General features: G+C 43.1%; 1 protein-coding gene across 1 annotated transcript in view; it reads right to left on the bottom strand.

Annotated features, from left to right (window-relative positions):
• col9a3 (collagen, type IX, alpha 3) overlaps positions 1-15,778 on the bottom strand; it is a 42,005-nt gene extending 26,227 nt beyond the window's left edge. Inside the window, exons 1-5 of the mRNA XM_052100477.1 lie at positions 15,646-15,778; positions 14,933-15,004; positions 13,967-14,002; positions 12,588-12,659; positions 12,360-12,413 (exon numbers count right to left, since the gene is read on the bottom strand). Of these exons, the coding sequence (XP_051956437.1) occupies positions 12,360-12,413; positions 12,588-12,659; positions 13,967-14,002; positions 14,933-15,004; positions 15,646-15,711 (300 nt within the window). The 5' untranslated portion in view covers positions 15,712-15,778. The remainder of the gene's footprint in view (positions 1-12,359; positions 12,414-12,587; positions 12,660-13,966; positions 14,003-14,932; positions 15,005-15,645) is intronic.
• Positions 15,779-16,997: the final 1,219 nt, after the last annotated feature.

The following is a 16,997-nucleotide window of genomic DNA, read 5'->3' on the forward strand; positions in this document are numbered from 1 at the left end:
GAATTTCTTTTTATCATTGATGTATCTGTAAAATGACATGACATCAGCTGGCTAGCAAAAAGAAAATACACAAAATTATTTACTGCCCTCAAGAATCTTAACGCTGCTATTTTCTATAGGAAAAGAGTTCATATTGACCACTGCTGTCAAGGTCCAAAGAGAAAGAAAACAAATCATTATAAAAATACCATAAAAGTAGTCCATACAACACTAATCTTTTCTAAGGCCCCAGAAAGCTTGGAATATAGTGTACTTGTCATATGGACTACTGTTATGATGTCTTTGTACTGAACCTTTAATAACAATTTACAGTATTTGTCCTCACTATATATATCTGTTCTTCTATGGAATGGAGCAGCTTAAAATATCTATTTTTATGTTCCAAGAAAACACAATATGGGCATATGGGTTTTGAACAACACAAGGGTGAGTAAATGTGTAAAAGTACTGTAACGTGTTCAATGGAAGGAGGAGGCAAGAACCGGCATGACGATGTAAATTATATTTTAATTGTAAACTTAAACAGAAGACACAAACACACACATGACGGACATGTCCGTAAACTATCTCTCTCTCCCGCACAATCCTCCGCAGTCGGCCTTTATCCCTCTCGGAGGCTTGATTAGCCTGATAAGGGACCGGGTGTGTATGATCACGACCCGGCCTCGCCCTGCTATTTGCATTAAGAATATATGACACTGTCCCTGCCAAATACTAAAAGCACAATAGAAGTCACAAGTCAGGTCTAATGTTGTGGGTGATAAAGCTCTACTTTGGGCGAATTCCAATTGAAAGTGATCATCCCTATGCCCTATTCCCTTCGAAGGACAGATCTATTGATGTGGGCACTCTAAATGGTGCATGAAAGTACTGTATGAATGTAACCTTCGCTAATAGTCTTGTAAAATGTCTCTTTGTGGAAAAAAAAAGAAAGATTTCTTTTTTTTGTTTGGAACGAACTTTCGAGTGGCGTGCCCTTCAAGGGCGCAAAACTGCCATTTGGAAAAATGCCTACGTCCCGTGATGTTAGCCAGGGACTAACATTGTCATTGTTAGCCAGGGACTTCCATTGTCAAGTTTACACAGCTTTTGTTGCGGCGTACATCCATTCCTTCACTATATCAGTGTGTTACTGAACGATAATAAGACAATAATGTGAACAAAACCAGTGCGCTGTTTCTCCCAGATGCAGTTGAGATTTATTCTAAGCACAAATCAACATTTTGAGCAAAATTATCAGTTGTTTTAGTGGAGTACCTGTGTTTGTTCAGCTTCAGATGTGTGTACTTGTCATGTACCTGCGTGTTCAAATCAGACAGATACACAAGAGCTGTAAAGTTCTCATACTTGTGTATGTAATCGCTTTTCCTTTTTTGTTTTTCTCCCCTTTTTGGAATGTACAATTCCCGATGCACTCTAATTCCTCATGGTGGAGTAGTGTTTCACCTCAATCCTGGTGGCATAGTTTGAATTTCGGTTGCCTCCCCGTCTGAGATTGTCAATCCGCGCATCTTATCACGTGGCTTGTTGAGTGCGTTACCGTGGAGACCTAGGATGTGAGGAGACTTCACATTATTCTCTGTGGCATCCACGCACAACTCACCACGTGCCCCACCGAGAGTGAGAACCACACATTTTAGTGACCACGAGGAGGTTACACCATGTGACTCTACCCTCCCTATCAACCGGGCCAATTTGGTTGCTTAGGAGTCCTGGCTAGAGTCACTCAGCATGCCCTGGATATGAACTCGTGACTCCAGGGCTGGTAGTCAGCGTCAATACTCGCTGAGCTTGTAATCACCTTTTCAAGTTTTCCGATCGGATGGTTATTTCCTTTGAAATCTGCACGTTAATTTAAACATTTGTTCGGAAGGTGATTAACTGGTGAGAGGTGGTGCTTTGCTGCTGTCAGGGACGCATCAGACGTTGTTTTAAACCTCAAACGTGATGTGGATTTTTTGACAACCTCTGTATGTGTTTTTTGTGATCCAATCACAAAACATTTTGCACCCCGTGTACAACTATATTTAGCGCTGACCTTTGAAATCTGATCATAAGAAATGTGTCATTACCATCTGTAAACAGGCTCTTAAAATGACTGCAGCCAGAGCTAGGGAATTCTGTAGAACTTCCCACCCAAATTCGATTCCCCAGTAAGACCCCCAAGAGAAAAGTTGGACAGATAATTTTCTTAGACAATGTCAAGATATTTTCTAAAAAGCTCCTTCAAAAGCCTGCCAGATTACTACATTCATTCAATTCCTTTACAATGTACACACACTCACACTCTTTGTCTTCAGCCTGATTTGCTGAAAACGAATCGGTTACCTAACGTAACCTCGGTTCTCTCTAGATGAGGGAACGAGTATTGCGTAAGCTAGCTTACGCTACGGGAAAGATTCATCTTTTCTGAGATATTGAAGCCACAAAATTATCCTTAATTTTGTATCCATTGTCAACGCAGTGCAGCAGCTGCATACCTTGAGCGGGCTAGCTAGCGAGCTCATTGGTTGCTCTGCGGCAACTGCTGCAGCCTATAGACGAACTTGAGTGAACTCGCGTCCAATGAGAGGCGCCCGCGCCGTCACTGTATCAAAGCCCGCCAGAATGGCCATGGCTAGAGTGCATATAAGCGTAAGTTCATAGGCTGGAACCCTGGTTTTCATTGAATGAAGCGAAAGTCGCTCGTGGCGCGAGCACGGCCGGCTACGCAATACTAGTTCCCTCATCTAGAGAGAACCGAGGTTACGTTAGGTAACCGATTCGTTCTCTTATGAGAGGTTCTCTCGTATTGCGTAAGCTAGCTTACGCTACGGGAACCCATTGTCAACGCCGTGCGCGCCAAGCATCCACTGCATGAGCCCCGGGGTTGGGGGACCCGGGAGCCCTTGTGAGTGGGGAATAATATTTGGCCGGCAAGAGTGCGGGCCAGTGTGTGTGTAATACATAAGCACAGAGTGGGAAGGGAAAGACAGAGCGGTGGTGCCGGTCTGTGTGGAATGTGTCCCGTCAGTGCAGCTCACCAGGGAGCTGTAGCGTATTAAACTGCTAGTAGTTTTGCCTGCAGGGCGGGCACTTCCAGATTGTAAAATCTGACAAAGGTGGAGGGAAGCCCAGCCCGCTGCCACACATATGTCGTGAATGGAAATCCCGCTGGACCATGCCCACGAGGAGGCCATGCCTCTAGTGGAGTGAGCCCTAATGCCTAACGGGCATGGTAGGTCTTTGACGCGTACGCGGCAGCAATAGCGTCCACTATCCATCTAGACAGTGTCTGTTTCGAGGCGGCGAAACCTTTGGTGCGCCCTCCGTACGAAACGAAAAGCTGCTCAGAGCGTCTGAAAGAGGCAGAGCGCGCAGTATACAATCTCAGTGCTCTGACTGGGCAAAGGAGATTGGCGTCGCGTTCACTATCGGATGCTGGCAGCGCCGATAGGGAAATGATTTGTGCTCTGAAAGGAGTACCGATCACCTTGGGGACATAGCCGTGTCTAGGCTTTAAAATGACCTTGTAGTCACTTGGTCTAAACTCAAGACACGCAGCGCTGACAGACAGCGCGTGAAGGTCTCCCACACGTTTAACTGATGACAGGGCAGTTAGAAAAACGGTTTTGAGTGAAAGGTATTTCAAATCCACGGATTGAAGCGGTTCGAAAGGGGGCTTTCATCAGCCGAGAACTACAGAAAGATCCCAGATAGGAACCGATGGGGGCGCAGGGGTTCATCCTTCTAGCTCCCCTGAGGAAGCGGATGACCAGCTCGTTTTTTCCCAGTGACTGGCCGTGCAGGGGTTCAGCGAACGCCGCGACGGCCGCCACATACACTTTGAGCGTGGATGGGGATCTGCCCTTATCCAGCAGCTCTTGTAAAAACACGAGCAGCGACGACACCCCACATGTCCGTGGGTCCAGGTCTCTGTCGGTGCACCATTTTGACGCATAGAGTCTTCACGTGGAAGGGGCTCTAGCGTGTATGATAGTGTTTATTACTCCTTCTGGCAAAGCGACGGGTAGTCGTTGATCACCCACGCGTGCAGCGCCCAGCGCTCTGGGTGGGGATGCCAGATCGTGCCGCGAGCTTGAGAGAGGAGATCTGCTCTCACTGGAATGGGCCACGGGGCTGTCAGTGACAGCTGCGTAAGCTCCGGGAACCATGTCTGTTTCTCCCAGCGCGGGGCTATGAGGAGCACCGAGTGACGCGTTTCCCTGATCCTCTGCATTACCTGTGGCAATAGCGAGACGGGAGGGAAGGCGTAAGCGGCGTTTGGGCCAGTCCTGGGCCAGCGCGTCCTCGCTTTGAGAAAAATACTGGGCAGTGAGAGTTCTCTTCTGACGCTAAAGAGGTCTATCTCTGCTCTGCCAAATATGCTCCATAACTTCTGGACTGTTTGAGCGTGCAGGGACCATTCCCCTGGGGAAATATTGTCTCTGGACAGTCTGTCTGGGCCGTCGTTCAGGTGGCCTGGCACGTCGCGTCGCCCTCAGCGAGCGCAGGTGGCACTGGGACCAACTCAGTATGCGTTTTGTCAGATGGAAGAGGTTCCTGGATCTGACACCGCCCTGACAGTTTAGATAGGATACCACAGATCTGTTGTCCGAGCGGACCAGGGCGTGGTGACCCTGAATGACCGGGAGGAAGCGCATGAGCGCGTACTCGACCGCTATCATTTCCAGACAATTTATGTGAAGGAGCTTTTCCTGAACTGACCATAGGCCAAAAACCGGAGAGCCCTCGCAGGCCGCGCTCCAACCCGTGTTGGGCGCGTCTGTCGAGATGACTTTTCGGCGAGATACAGCTCCCATCGTCACTCCCCGCTGATACCATTCGGCCACTGCCCAGGGCTGCAGAGCTGAGATACAGGTCTGAGTCACTCTGATCGGCTGGCGGCCCGTTGCCCAAGCCCGGCGAGACGCTCGGGTGTTTAGCCAATGCTGAAGCGGGCGCATGCACAGTAAACCCAGCTGAAGTACTGCTGCGGCTGAGGCCATGTAACCTAGCATTCTCTGAAATTTTTTCAGAGGCGTGAGGCTGTTCATCTGAAAGGACGCGGCTAGTCGCTGAACACGGCGCGCGCGCTGTGTAGATAAGCGAGCCGTCATCGCCATGGAGTCTAGTTCTATTCCATGGAAAGAAATTGCCTGACTGGGCTGTAGTGAGCTCTTGGTCCAATTGACTGCAAGACCCAAACTGTTCAGATGACAGAGGAGAACTGTCTTGTGAGACAGAAGCTCCGTATGTGACTGTGCCAAAATCAGCCAATCGTCCAAATAGTTCAGAATTCGCAAGCCCTGACTCCGCAGGGAGTGCGGCGCCGCATCCATGCGCTTCGTGAAAGTACGGGTGCTAAAGACAGGCCGAACGGAAGGACGGTGTTTTGATAAACCTGGCCGTCGAGGCGAATCTCAAGAATGGCCTGTGACGGGGATTTATCTGAATCTGAGAGTAGGCATCTTTCAGATCGAGAGAAATAAACCAGTCCCCTAGGCACATCGCGCGAGGAGTTTCCTGATTGTAAGCATTTTGAACGGTCTTTTTGCGAGCACCTTGTTCAAAACCCTGAGATCTAATATTGGTCTGAGGCCGCCGTCTTTCTTGGGGACAAGAAAATAACGGCTGTAAAACCCTGACTCGCTCAGAGAAGGTGGCACTCTCTCTATGGCCCTTTTGCACTGAAGGTTTGCTATTTCTGAACGAAGCATGCAGGCTGCTTCCGTGTTCACAGTAGTTTCGAGCTGAAGCGGGGAGGGCGGCTATCGAACTGTAGCAAATAGCCCTGTTTTATTGTGCTTAACACCCATTTGGATATCCCTGGGATAGCTTTCCACGCTTTGAAGCTAGAGGGTGAATGGCCAAGTCGCCCTGATTGCCGCACACAGCGAGCTGAACAGAATGTGTGAGCGTGCTTACTGTGCTTATGCATGACTGCTCGCAGACAGCAGGGACAGGCTGTTCTGTGAGTGACTTCCCGATTGAGGTGAATGGGGAAAGAGTCACATCTGTTAAGTGATGCGCGAGCATAGTCACGGGCATGGGACTTACATACAGAGAGGTGTTTGCTGGCCGTGTGACAGAGCGGGCAGAGAAGGGGCGTGCGCACAGACTCGTGGGTGCGTTTATTGACTCTAACACTCGAGCTGGCTGTGCCCGCTTTATGTGAGTGGGCTCTGATAGGGACACGGGAAGTGTAATGCTTGTGTGTAGGGGTGAACACTGGATTGTGGGCACATTTTGTACACATAAGGCATGTTTGCTTTTTACAAGATTTCTTTGGGTCGCCGTGAAAACGGCATTTGAGTGCAGGCAAGCGCTCTAAGGCTGGTCACGTGGGCGGCCTGCAGAGGAGCTAGCGCGACGAGGCAGGAAGAGATTCATGGCTTGGGTGGCTTTCTGGACTTCCGAGAAAGGGTCAACAATGCCACTCACTGCAGAACCGAAGAGACCGGACGGAGAGAGCGGCGCGTTGAGGAACGTGGAGCGTTCAGCTTCTCCCATGTCGGCTAGCGTTAGCCATAGGTGTCTCTCGGTCACAGTCAGCGCGTCCATGCACTTCCCTAGGGCTTGATCTGCAGCTTTGGTGGCGCGAAGGGCGAGATCCGTTGCGCTCCTTAGATCTGAAACAGCCTCTGGGTGCCTGCCTTTCTCATTCCACTCTCGAAGAAGGTCCGCTTGGAGGATCTGTAAGACGGCCATGGAATGCAGAGCAGATGCGGCTTGGCCGGCGGCGGCATAGGCACGGCCAACACAGGCGGAAGTAGTTCTGCAGGCCTTAGACGGGAGCACTGGCTTAAACCGCCATCTCGCGGAGGGCGGGCAAAGATGCGCTGCTACCGAATCCTCGACCGGGGGGATGGAAGAGTAGCCCCTCTCGGTGGCGCCGTCCACCGACGGTTCCTGGCCGAGAGAGGTGCGTTCCACGATTTAGAGAGCTCGGCGTGGAGTTCCGGCAGGAAGGGAGCGGCCCAGGCCGCGGGCGTATCCTTTTTAGAGCAAGCTAGAAAGCAAGCTGAAGAAAGCAGCCGTCGAGTCTGTTGGGAGCCTGCTCAGAGGGCGGTGACCACTCGAGCCCGAGGCGGTTGACGGCCTATGTGAGGAGGCTTAGCTCGCAGGATGGCTGAAGGTGGTGAAGACGGCCGGCTTCTTCGAGCGCTGTCCAAGCTTGCTAGATGCCCCTCGAACGGCGACGCGGCTTCTGCAGTTCAGAGATGCGAAGAGCTTCGCTGAATAGATGAAAATCAGGGTTCCAGCCTACGAACTTACGCTTATATGCACTCTAGCCACGGCCATTCTGGCGGGCTTTGATACAGTGACGGCGCGGGCGCCTCTCATTGGACGCGAGTTCACTCAAGTTCGTCTATAGGCTGCAGCAGTTGCCGCAGAGCAACCAATGAGCTCGCTAGCTAGCCCGCTCAAGGTATGCAGCTGCTGCACTGCGTTGACAATGGATACAAAATTAAGGATAATTTTTTGGCTTCAATATCTCAGAAAAGATGAATCTTTCCCGTAGCGTAAGCTAGCTTACGCAATACGAGAGAACCTCTCGTAAGAGAACTACCCCTTTAATGTTTTCACATTACAAATCACGTAATGTACATGACATATTTTAAATTCAAAATGGCAAATTACGCCTAATAGTAAACAGTTTGTACCCTTGGAAATTACTGTTGTTCGGTACAACATTTAAATCATAAAACAGTGGTCAAATTTTGCATATTCAGTTAGATAATTACAGCACACCTTACATGACACTAACACACTTAACCTGAACTGCTTTCTGATGCATGACACTGGAATAATCCATGCTTAGGTTACTGCTTAGCATTAAACCCGCCTTCATCGATTTGATTGGTTATCTCATATGACATTGTTGAGTGGTGTTACACTACTGAGTACACTAAAAATGTAACTTTTTTAAAAACGGCCATGCATGGATGGAACTCAGATGACCTAATAATTTGACAAGATGTTGACTAAGATGCCACTCGCTGAATTAAATGTGAAACATAATGACAACAATGTACTATACTAGAGTTTGAAATGTTTTCATTGCATAATGCTCTCAATAGTTTCAAACTTTTTTATTTTTAACAATCCAGTGTGTAGCATCCAGGGCTAGAGTGGCTAACTGGGGGGATCGGGCAAATTCCCAGTGGGCTGGTCAAAAGTTGGGCTAGCAGGGCCACATGTTTATTAATAAACATTCATCATGTGTTGCATAACAGTTGCTGACCATCCGCATAATCTAGTATTTAAGGGATCAGAATTATGTTCTGTATTGTAGTGAATGTAGTCTCTACCATATTTTATTGTCTCACACCCAAACCAATGAGAGTGTGGGTTGTGAGAGAAGAAATATCAGCTGTGGCTGATGCTTCACTTGACAGCAGGGGAAGGATCACGGAAGATCCAGTGAGAACAGATTGAATGGATTATTGTGCTTTAGTACAAGAGCATCTCAAGTATAATAATGTAGTCACACAATCTCAGTCAGTTAATCTCTGAAATCCTCACTCTTAGCATTGCAGAATGATAACAATATTGTTTATTGTCACAAAATAAAAGAATACTTAAAGTAAATGAATACAGATGCAACAGCACAACACGGTATAAAAATAATGGGATTTTACAGCTCTCAAAACATGAAACTCAGCGAAGAAAACTGCGCAGAGAGCCTTCAATATAGTATCATGCGCGAAAATCCTCTTAAAGAGACTGTAACCATATTGCCACTGTCCATAACATTTGCATTCCAAGTAAAAAGAAAATTACAAATTAAAGGGCACCTATTATGGAATTTTGAAAATTACCTTTCATGTAGTGTGTAACATAGATTTAAGTGAACAAAAACATCCTGCAAAGTTTTATATATGAAAGTTCACCGTAAAAAAAGTTATTGTCTCTCAAAAGTAGTGGTGTAGTGGCTAAAGCACAGGGCTGTTAATGAGAAGGTCACAGGTTCTAACCCCATGGCTACCACCATTGTGTCCTTGAGCAAGGCACTTAACTCCAGGTTGTTCCGGGAGGATTGTCCCTGTAATAAGTGCACTGTAAGTCGCTTTGGATAAAAGCGTCTGCCAAATGCATAAATGTAAATGTAAAAGTAGGAGCCGACTCTGAGTCAATGTAATGAATCGTTTATCCAACGAGTCATTTTCGTTGTGACGTCAAGACGGAAAATTATCAAATTGGCCGCGCCCACTCATTGCGCGCGCAGACAACAGGGAAAACTTGAAAACATCATGTCGACAACAAGACGCTGTGTTCTGAAGTGCATATCAAAAGCGACCTTTTTTTTCACTGCCCAGGGACGAGCATGTGAAGAATCAGTGGCTACAGTTTATATTTACAACTATACCAAACAAGTATAGCCCGAACCTTGTGCTGTGTTTGCGTCATTTTAATGACGATTGCTTTACGAACATGAATGCTTTCAAGTGTGGATTCGCGAGCCGGTTGATACTGAAGGAAGGTTCAGTACCAAGTTTATTTGGATCAGCTTCCTCCTCCGAATCACAACCTGTAAGTATTATGAATAATTGTTGCTTTTATGTGTTTTTTAGCATGCTTAATAAGTATTTGTGTGTGTTGTGTACGTTACGCTTCTAGGTCTCCAATGTCAATTTTTTTTAAATATGTGAAATGTTTGTCGATGTTTTTGGAGTTGTCATAAAGAATAGAGCAATAACTTGTAGTAATGCAGTGCTTTACCAATATGTTTATGCGTTGGGCTAACGCAAACAATAACTGATTGGGTGTTTACCACCGAACTTTGGGCTATGATCGCAAACATAAATCAACTCAAATTCCTTCTCTGATTTTGATTTTTTTACTACAAAGCGGTGATGGGCGTTCCGTTTCCGACAATCTCTGCACAGAGTATACCAATCACAACTGACTGGGTCATCTGACCAATCACCGCAGATTAGCGTCACGCAAAGGAGGGGTTTGGAAAAATTAGTCGTTGAACGAATGTTCAATTGTTTTGTGCAGAACGATATAACCAATCACTGCTTCGTTCATCAGAGGCATTTTAATTTTCCGATTTCAAATTTTGCTCTGTGGATCGAGATTAAAGCTTCCAGGATCAGTGAAGACAGCAGAAACCCTGTGTACTGTATGGTCCTGCTAATGACAAACATTCATTGAATATACCGAGGTTCACCGTGATATTGCGGAGTGCAAAATAAGGAGATGCGTGGAAACTGTGCCTTAGGGACATTCACCAGTCAAAGAGAGATCTGCTCTTTACTCCCAAAAGTAATAACGGTAACAGCAATGCTACACAATATGTGCAGTACTACACAACGCGTGGTCCGGGCGAGAGCGCCCTTAGGTGTCAGAGATGAAGATGACCACAGATTCACAGTATTTACACTTTTCCAGAAGTCAACATACAAATGGCTTACTTTTATTCGACTATTACTAAAGCTGACGTGTGTCATTTTTTTGATGTTCAAACCTTTTCTCCTGTCCCAGCGTAATATACAGAAACATTTATAAGCCCTTTGTAGCTAGATTTCTTTGAAAAGTGTAAACAATGTGTCTCTGTGGCACTTTTAACATTCCTCTGTTTGATTTGGGCGATCTGTCCAGCCTGACACAGCAACATTGACAAATGGCATGAGTTTAGGGGGCTATCTGTTAGTTTGTTCTGTTTAAATCCAGACATCTGTTTAAAACATAATGTCTCCTCAGCTCCTGTGGTATTACTGGACAGGAAACTGACAAGAAGATGCACATTTCCCAATCTCGATTGAAATAGTAGGTCATTCAGGTTTTTTCTTGCTAACTCTTTTATAAATATTGAGGATTTAGACACACTACTAATTTAGCATACAGTTTCGGCATTCTGTATAGCAGGGAAGTATATATATATTCGGATGCAGCTCATGTTTATATTTGCTATTCCATTTGATGGTGCTAATGGTGTAGAAATAACACAATTCAGCTTTAGTCTTTGAGATATTTTAAAATCCAAAACAACGGTACATTTCACTTATATTTAAAGTCAAATAGACTAGAGAAAACAATTATTGAGACAATAAGAAAAACCTTTTGCCAATGTACAATTAACACATTAAATTGTTTATTCAGATGTGTTTAACTTCCCTGTTATGTACATTGCAGATATTAACCATTAATATTGATATTAGAGCAATATCAAACAGCTAATGATGGCATATTTACTAACGGTCACATCAACTGGCCAATATACAGTTCACTGGTAGCGGTCACACAGAATAACAGTGATTTGCGCTTATACCCACAGACTGATTGCCAGAAACCCTGTGCTGGGAACATTTCACATTCCTGGCTGGATTAGAGTAAAACCACAACCATTGCTGGATAAATGCACCAAAAGTCACCTGATGCACTTTAAACTCTTGAAAAGAACTGCTAGTGGCTGTAAGTAGCTCCTGACCCTGATAAGAGCCACAAAACGCTGTTTGAAATTAAACTAAATCAGTTTAAACTGGGGGTTTGTAATTTCTTTGTGACAATTGAACAAAATTGCAAAAATTATGACTAAACAGGTTCCAAACAGGTTTCCGAAACACTCAGACAAACAGGTAGTCCTGCCGAAAACTTGCTATTGGTTGAGTCAGAAGTTGACATGTGGGGCCACTCAAACCCAGTGGTCAAAGTTCACCCGTTACCCCCTGCTGGTAGATGCTACACAGATTCTTCAGCAACTGTACCATTGTGGGGGCGAAAAGTATCTAACTCCATTAATGGCCATTCAAAATGGGAATGGCAACATATTTATATATAGCTGATATTTCGGTACATTATAGTAGATATTTTACCAGTGCCTGATTCTTTTTGGAGGGCTCTTAAAAGCATGAAATGGACTTAAATTTTTCACTGTATGTTGCCATTTATGTCAAAGCTTAAGGTGAATGGCTTGGGAATGAGCATGTCCTTGTGGATCAGCCAATCAGTGTTTATTTTGGCATAAATCATTGTGACCATTTTTGTAAATCACACTTTCACACCAGAAGGTGGCAACAAATTAATGTATTTTGAGTACCAAAATGAGTCTAATTACACTATTAAAATGTGCGTGTATACAAATCAACTATGAGCTTTTATCAGAGATCACACATTTGTGTGCTGATTGCAAAGTCACAGATTTTTTGTGGGACTGAGATTACATTTTGGGGGGCTAAAGTTCTCTTACATAGGGTCTAGCAATGCCTAAAATTCAAGGTATTATAGGCCTCCTTGGCTTAAACAAATAGAGCAATGTTTTGCCATAATATCACAGTGTTTTGGGGGAATTAGCATCCATAAAATGACACACTTCAGCTTAAAGTGATCTGTTAAAAAACTCAACAGGTCAAATAGACAGAGATACTTACAGTTGCTCCTGGTGGTCCTTCCTTACCAGCTGGCCCATCAGAACCAGTTAAACCCTGTAAAACATTTCACACATCAATCAAGAGCACTAAAAACAAAAACCAATAATGTCACGATTATTTTTATTAGTAACAAATGACACATGTCAACCAACCATGGAGTGAAATAATTGATACATTTCATAAATAAATTTTTATGTGGAAAAATTAATCTATTTTGTTCAGACTTACATCCACTCCAGGGAGGCCAGGCAATCCCGGACTTCCTGCGACCCCGGGTGTACCAGCCTTTCCTTTTGGCCCCTGAAATCATAAGAGAAACAGATTTGAAAGAATATTTGATATAATATGATTTTTGTATTGATTCTTTCTTCTTGCTATTTGTTGTGTGGCTATAAGGATCTTCAGATCAACTGGAAAAATTGTTCATTTCATTTTTAAAGAGTGATAAATGCAAAGTGGTTTGGATGCTGTCCATAATGGGGCTCAAAATTGTGACTCAACTGAATCTAGTTTCTCTTCTTGACCTTATTAATGACAGAAATAAATGTGAAGTTTGGGTGGAGGAGGAATCCTGAAAGTATCACTCCTCCAGCATCTCTGCTCCCGAAAACCCCATAGTCTCAGATAGTATCTTAACCTGCCTTTCAGATGTCTTGCTTTGGATGAAGAAACGCTACCGTACTGTTGACCACAACCTCGCAATTTATCTTGATTCAATAATACTAATGCCAACCAGGGAAGTCAGGAAACTGGGAATGGTGTATGATGAGCTGCTAAACTTTACCGGACACATCTCGTCAACCACCCGGTCTTGCAGGCACACACTTTACAACATCAAGAAAATGAGACCCTTCTTGTCTGAATAAACTGTGCAGCTCCTTGTTCAAGCTTTTGTCATATCAAGACTGGACTACCACAATGCTCTTTGGCTGGCCTCCAAACTAGCATGATTAAGCCACTGCAGATGGTCCAGAACCTTCAACCAACCAAAGAGGGCTCAGGTCACTCGATCTCAATCCACTTGATCTCAATCCACTGGTTACCTGTAGCTGCCCATAACAGATTCAAGGCTTTGACTTTAGCCTTCAGGACAGCCAATGAAACAGAACACTCATTCTTCATCTCGCTCCACCAGGTCTGTGTCCCCTCTTGCTTCCTGTGGACAAAGAATGAGTGGCGCCTGGTGGTTCCATTGCAACGAGGAACGAAGTGGCTCTCTAGATCATTCACATTCTCTATTACTAAGTGGTGAAATGTGCTTCCAATCCCCACCCGATCTGTTGAGACCTTCTCAACATTAAAAAACACCTGAAGACAGATCTCTTCCATAAGCAAATATATATAAAAATGTCTCTGTGTCTTTCTGTCAGCTCAAACTTCTTTACAATGCAAGCTACAATTAGAACTTAGCAGTGTGATGCTGTGGATATTTTTGGCCTTTGTATGGCGAACACAACTTTTCACTTCTCATCCAAAGCAGGCTAATATTATCGTAAACTGGCAATGATAGTGGGGCCCTGAAATCAATGCATGGCTGAGATGTTTAACACAACAGAAGTAAGGTTAGTTTAAATGCATCACACATTAGAGGATTCAGAAATACTCACAGGCTTTCCAGGAAGTCCTGCAGGACCAGGTTTACCCTGCAGAGAAACATTAACAACCACTCAGTTTTCTATCATATCTGTTGATTTATTATACAGTCCAAAGTAATTATGCAGATTTATACCAATAAACTTGAACAAACTATTAAGAGATTTGAACAAACTTTATCACACTATGCATATTCTACTGAATGAGGATCAACACTGAGAGGTGAGGGGGGTTATGTGTGGAGAGCAGCATTGCGGGTTTAGAGGGGGTTGGGGAAACTTTAGACACTTGTGTTTGATTTCTGTAGACTGAATGAATGGACTCTCTGTCACTGCACTTCTACTGCCAGTGTGAAGCAAGTTTGAATTTACTAAGAAAACATTCAACTGTATTCACTGTTTGCATTTGTAAATTCTTGAGAGGGTTTTCATCCTTTCTACCAAGAATATTTTTTAACCCAACAATTTAACAAAATCCATCTAAATTAATACATGACGAAACCTTTTGTAGAAATCAATAATTTAGCCTGAGAAACCAATTAAACAATCAAAGAAGTATAAGCAAAGAAGTATAGGCAAATATTCCTGCAATGTTGAAGAAATCAAGGCTTTAGGTGAATGGAAGTTTCTAGAATGAAAATAAGGAAAACCGATTTCTGTCTGCATATGAATACAGCAGTAGAATCAGTAGTACAATTCACAGCTTTACCAAACAAAGAACATTTCTACTTTTGTCTTTCTGTCAGACGTGCTTTTTATATGTATTGTTTATACATTACATTTGTTTGTTATGTTTTTTGTATTCTTTTTATTCTCTCACACCTTTTTCCACTAAAATGAAAGAAAGAAAGAAAGAATGAAAGGGGAAATAGAAAAGTCTTGTTGTGTTTAACTTAATAATCATATCTAGATCTACTCCAGGCTTTAAGATTGTTTATTTTGCATTCATCTCAGTCAGTTATCGCATATGTGTCTACTCACATCAATGCCATCTTTCCCCGGGGGTCCTGGGGGCCCCTGCAGTCCAGGTGCTCCATGGGGGCCTGGCCTCAGCTATAAACAAAAACAATACAAAAATAAAATATTACAATAATCCAATAAAAAAAAAATCACTGGCAACAAAAGTATAAAGTAAAAGTAAACAGTCCTCAGGTCATGTCACCTGATCTGAGCACGAGAACAAAAGGATTCCGATCTAAATGAAACTGGAATTAATACTGCTATAACTAAGAATCAACAGGGAAATACGATACACAATATACATTTTTTTTATTAATCCCCTGAGGAGAAATTCAATTCAATATGAATTTACAGAGATATTTCCAGTTTTCTTTAGTAAAATTGACCAGAATTATGAACAAAAATATGCGCTGTACACTTTACAGAGAAGAGTCCAAAACACACAGAATGTTTTATTTCTTTTTATAAATGTAACAAGTTCTGAAGTTTACTGGCCATTTACGCAATGATGTGAATAGATATTAATAGACAATACATAATCGATTTAAATGATTGAGCTAGATAACATTTCACAACTGCATAAACTTGGCAATGCAAGTTAATGAACTCGTATAAACGACAGTCCTTTAAATTGAAATAAAACCCGACATGCAATTTGAAAGCAATCAATTAATTATATAATCTCAATCATCCCGCAGGTTCTGTGTTGCAAACCAGCTCGTTGGCTGTCTTACCTGGGTAAGAGATGATGTTAAGAGCTGGAACAGAAAGAGCAGCTGAAAAGTTGAGAGCATGGCCATGGCTCCTGTCCTCCCAGCAGTCCTGTGCCTGTGCTGGGTTCCGCTGCTCACAGACTCCCAGTATGATTGAAGATAAATCCGCAGCTGAAGGGGCAGGGCTCCAGAGGGAGGTGGGACGTGCTTAGAAGTCACACACACAATAAAAAAGACACTTAGAAGATATAATTGGTATTTACACAGCCAAATTCATGTTGTCACCATAAAGATATAGTAGATTACAGCCAGATATGCATTGATGGTGGAGGGAATAGGCAATAGATCTGCAAGTGTGCAAGAGCTTGTTTAACATTTTGCTCACTACATAATTCCAATCATTTGATATGTGCTATTTTTAAGGACTATTGTTCTAAAATTCCAAAAATAGAAAATGAATACTGTTTTCAAACTATTCATTGGTTGTGTATATACTATAATACATGTCCAAAAACATTTTATTACCATGGTACGTTTTTAGTGTGGCTAGCCTTCTTTTACAAACATATCTGGATTAATTTGTCAGTCATAATTACTGCAATGAACACGTGACTAGACATAAAAACTATGTAGCCTGCCTGCCATACATAACAAGGTAATATGGCTGGTAATTAAATAAATATTATTTAGGTCCAGAAACACTGTTTTAATGAGACATGGTGAGTTCTGGGATTATTGGCGAGCAGCTCAAATGGTCCACAACAAGACTCTTAATCCAATTAACGTTTTGTGCTGTGGTATGCGTTTTCCTTGTGAATTGCTTGATAGCAAGAGGCCTGTCTGATTTGAAAAGCTTTTATGTTTTCTAATCTTTATAATAATCAACTGCAGACATTGAGCAAAATGAAACAAACACGTTTATTATTGTTTTTAAAATGCCTAAAATGATGTAAGGAACCTTTATTGAAGAAAGTAGTTTTGAAAATAACAGTAGAATAATATATTGTCGACAGAAAGTGATTAAAGGACAAATTCAGTGTTAATGCAGGTCCTGAACCTTCTATTCTTTTAATTCCGTTTTCTTATCATATTCATTTCACATTATGATCTATGAAATGAATATGATCTATTTAGGTATCTGATATCCAGATCAATCCCTCTAACAGCTGACAGGCATAAAGTAGCACCTACAGCTGTGGTTATGCTTGTCAATATAAGACATAACTGTAAAAAAAAAACACATAAACAACAAACAAACAATGAGATTACAGTTATTTAGGATTTTCTTTTGAACATCACATCTTACAATTCCAGCTCTTTTTGAAATTGTAACTTTTTGTCAATTCTAGTTAAAGAGATGCAGAATTATGAAG

The sequence above is a fragment of the Xyrauchen texanus genome, chromosome 31 (assembly GCF_025860055.1).
Source record: "Xyrauchen texanus isolate HMW12.3.18 chromosome 31, RBS_HiC_50CHRs, whole genome shotgun sequence".
NCBI lineage: Eukaryota > Metazoa > Chordata > Actinopteri > Cypriniformes > Catostomidae > Xyrauchen > Xyrauchen texanus.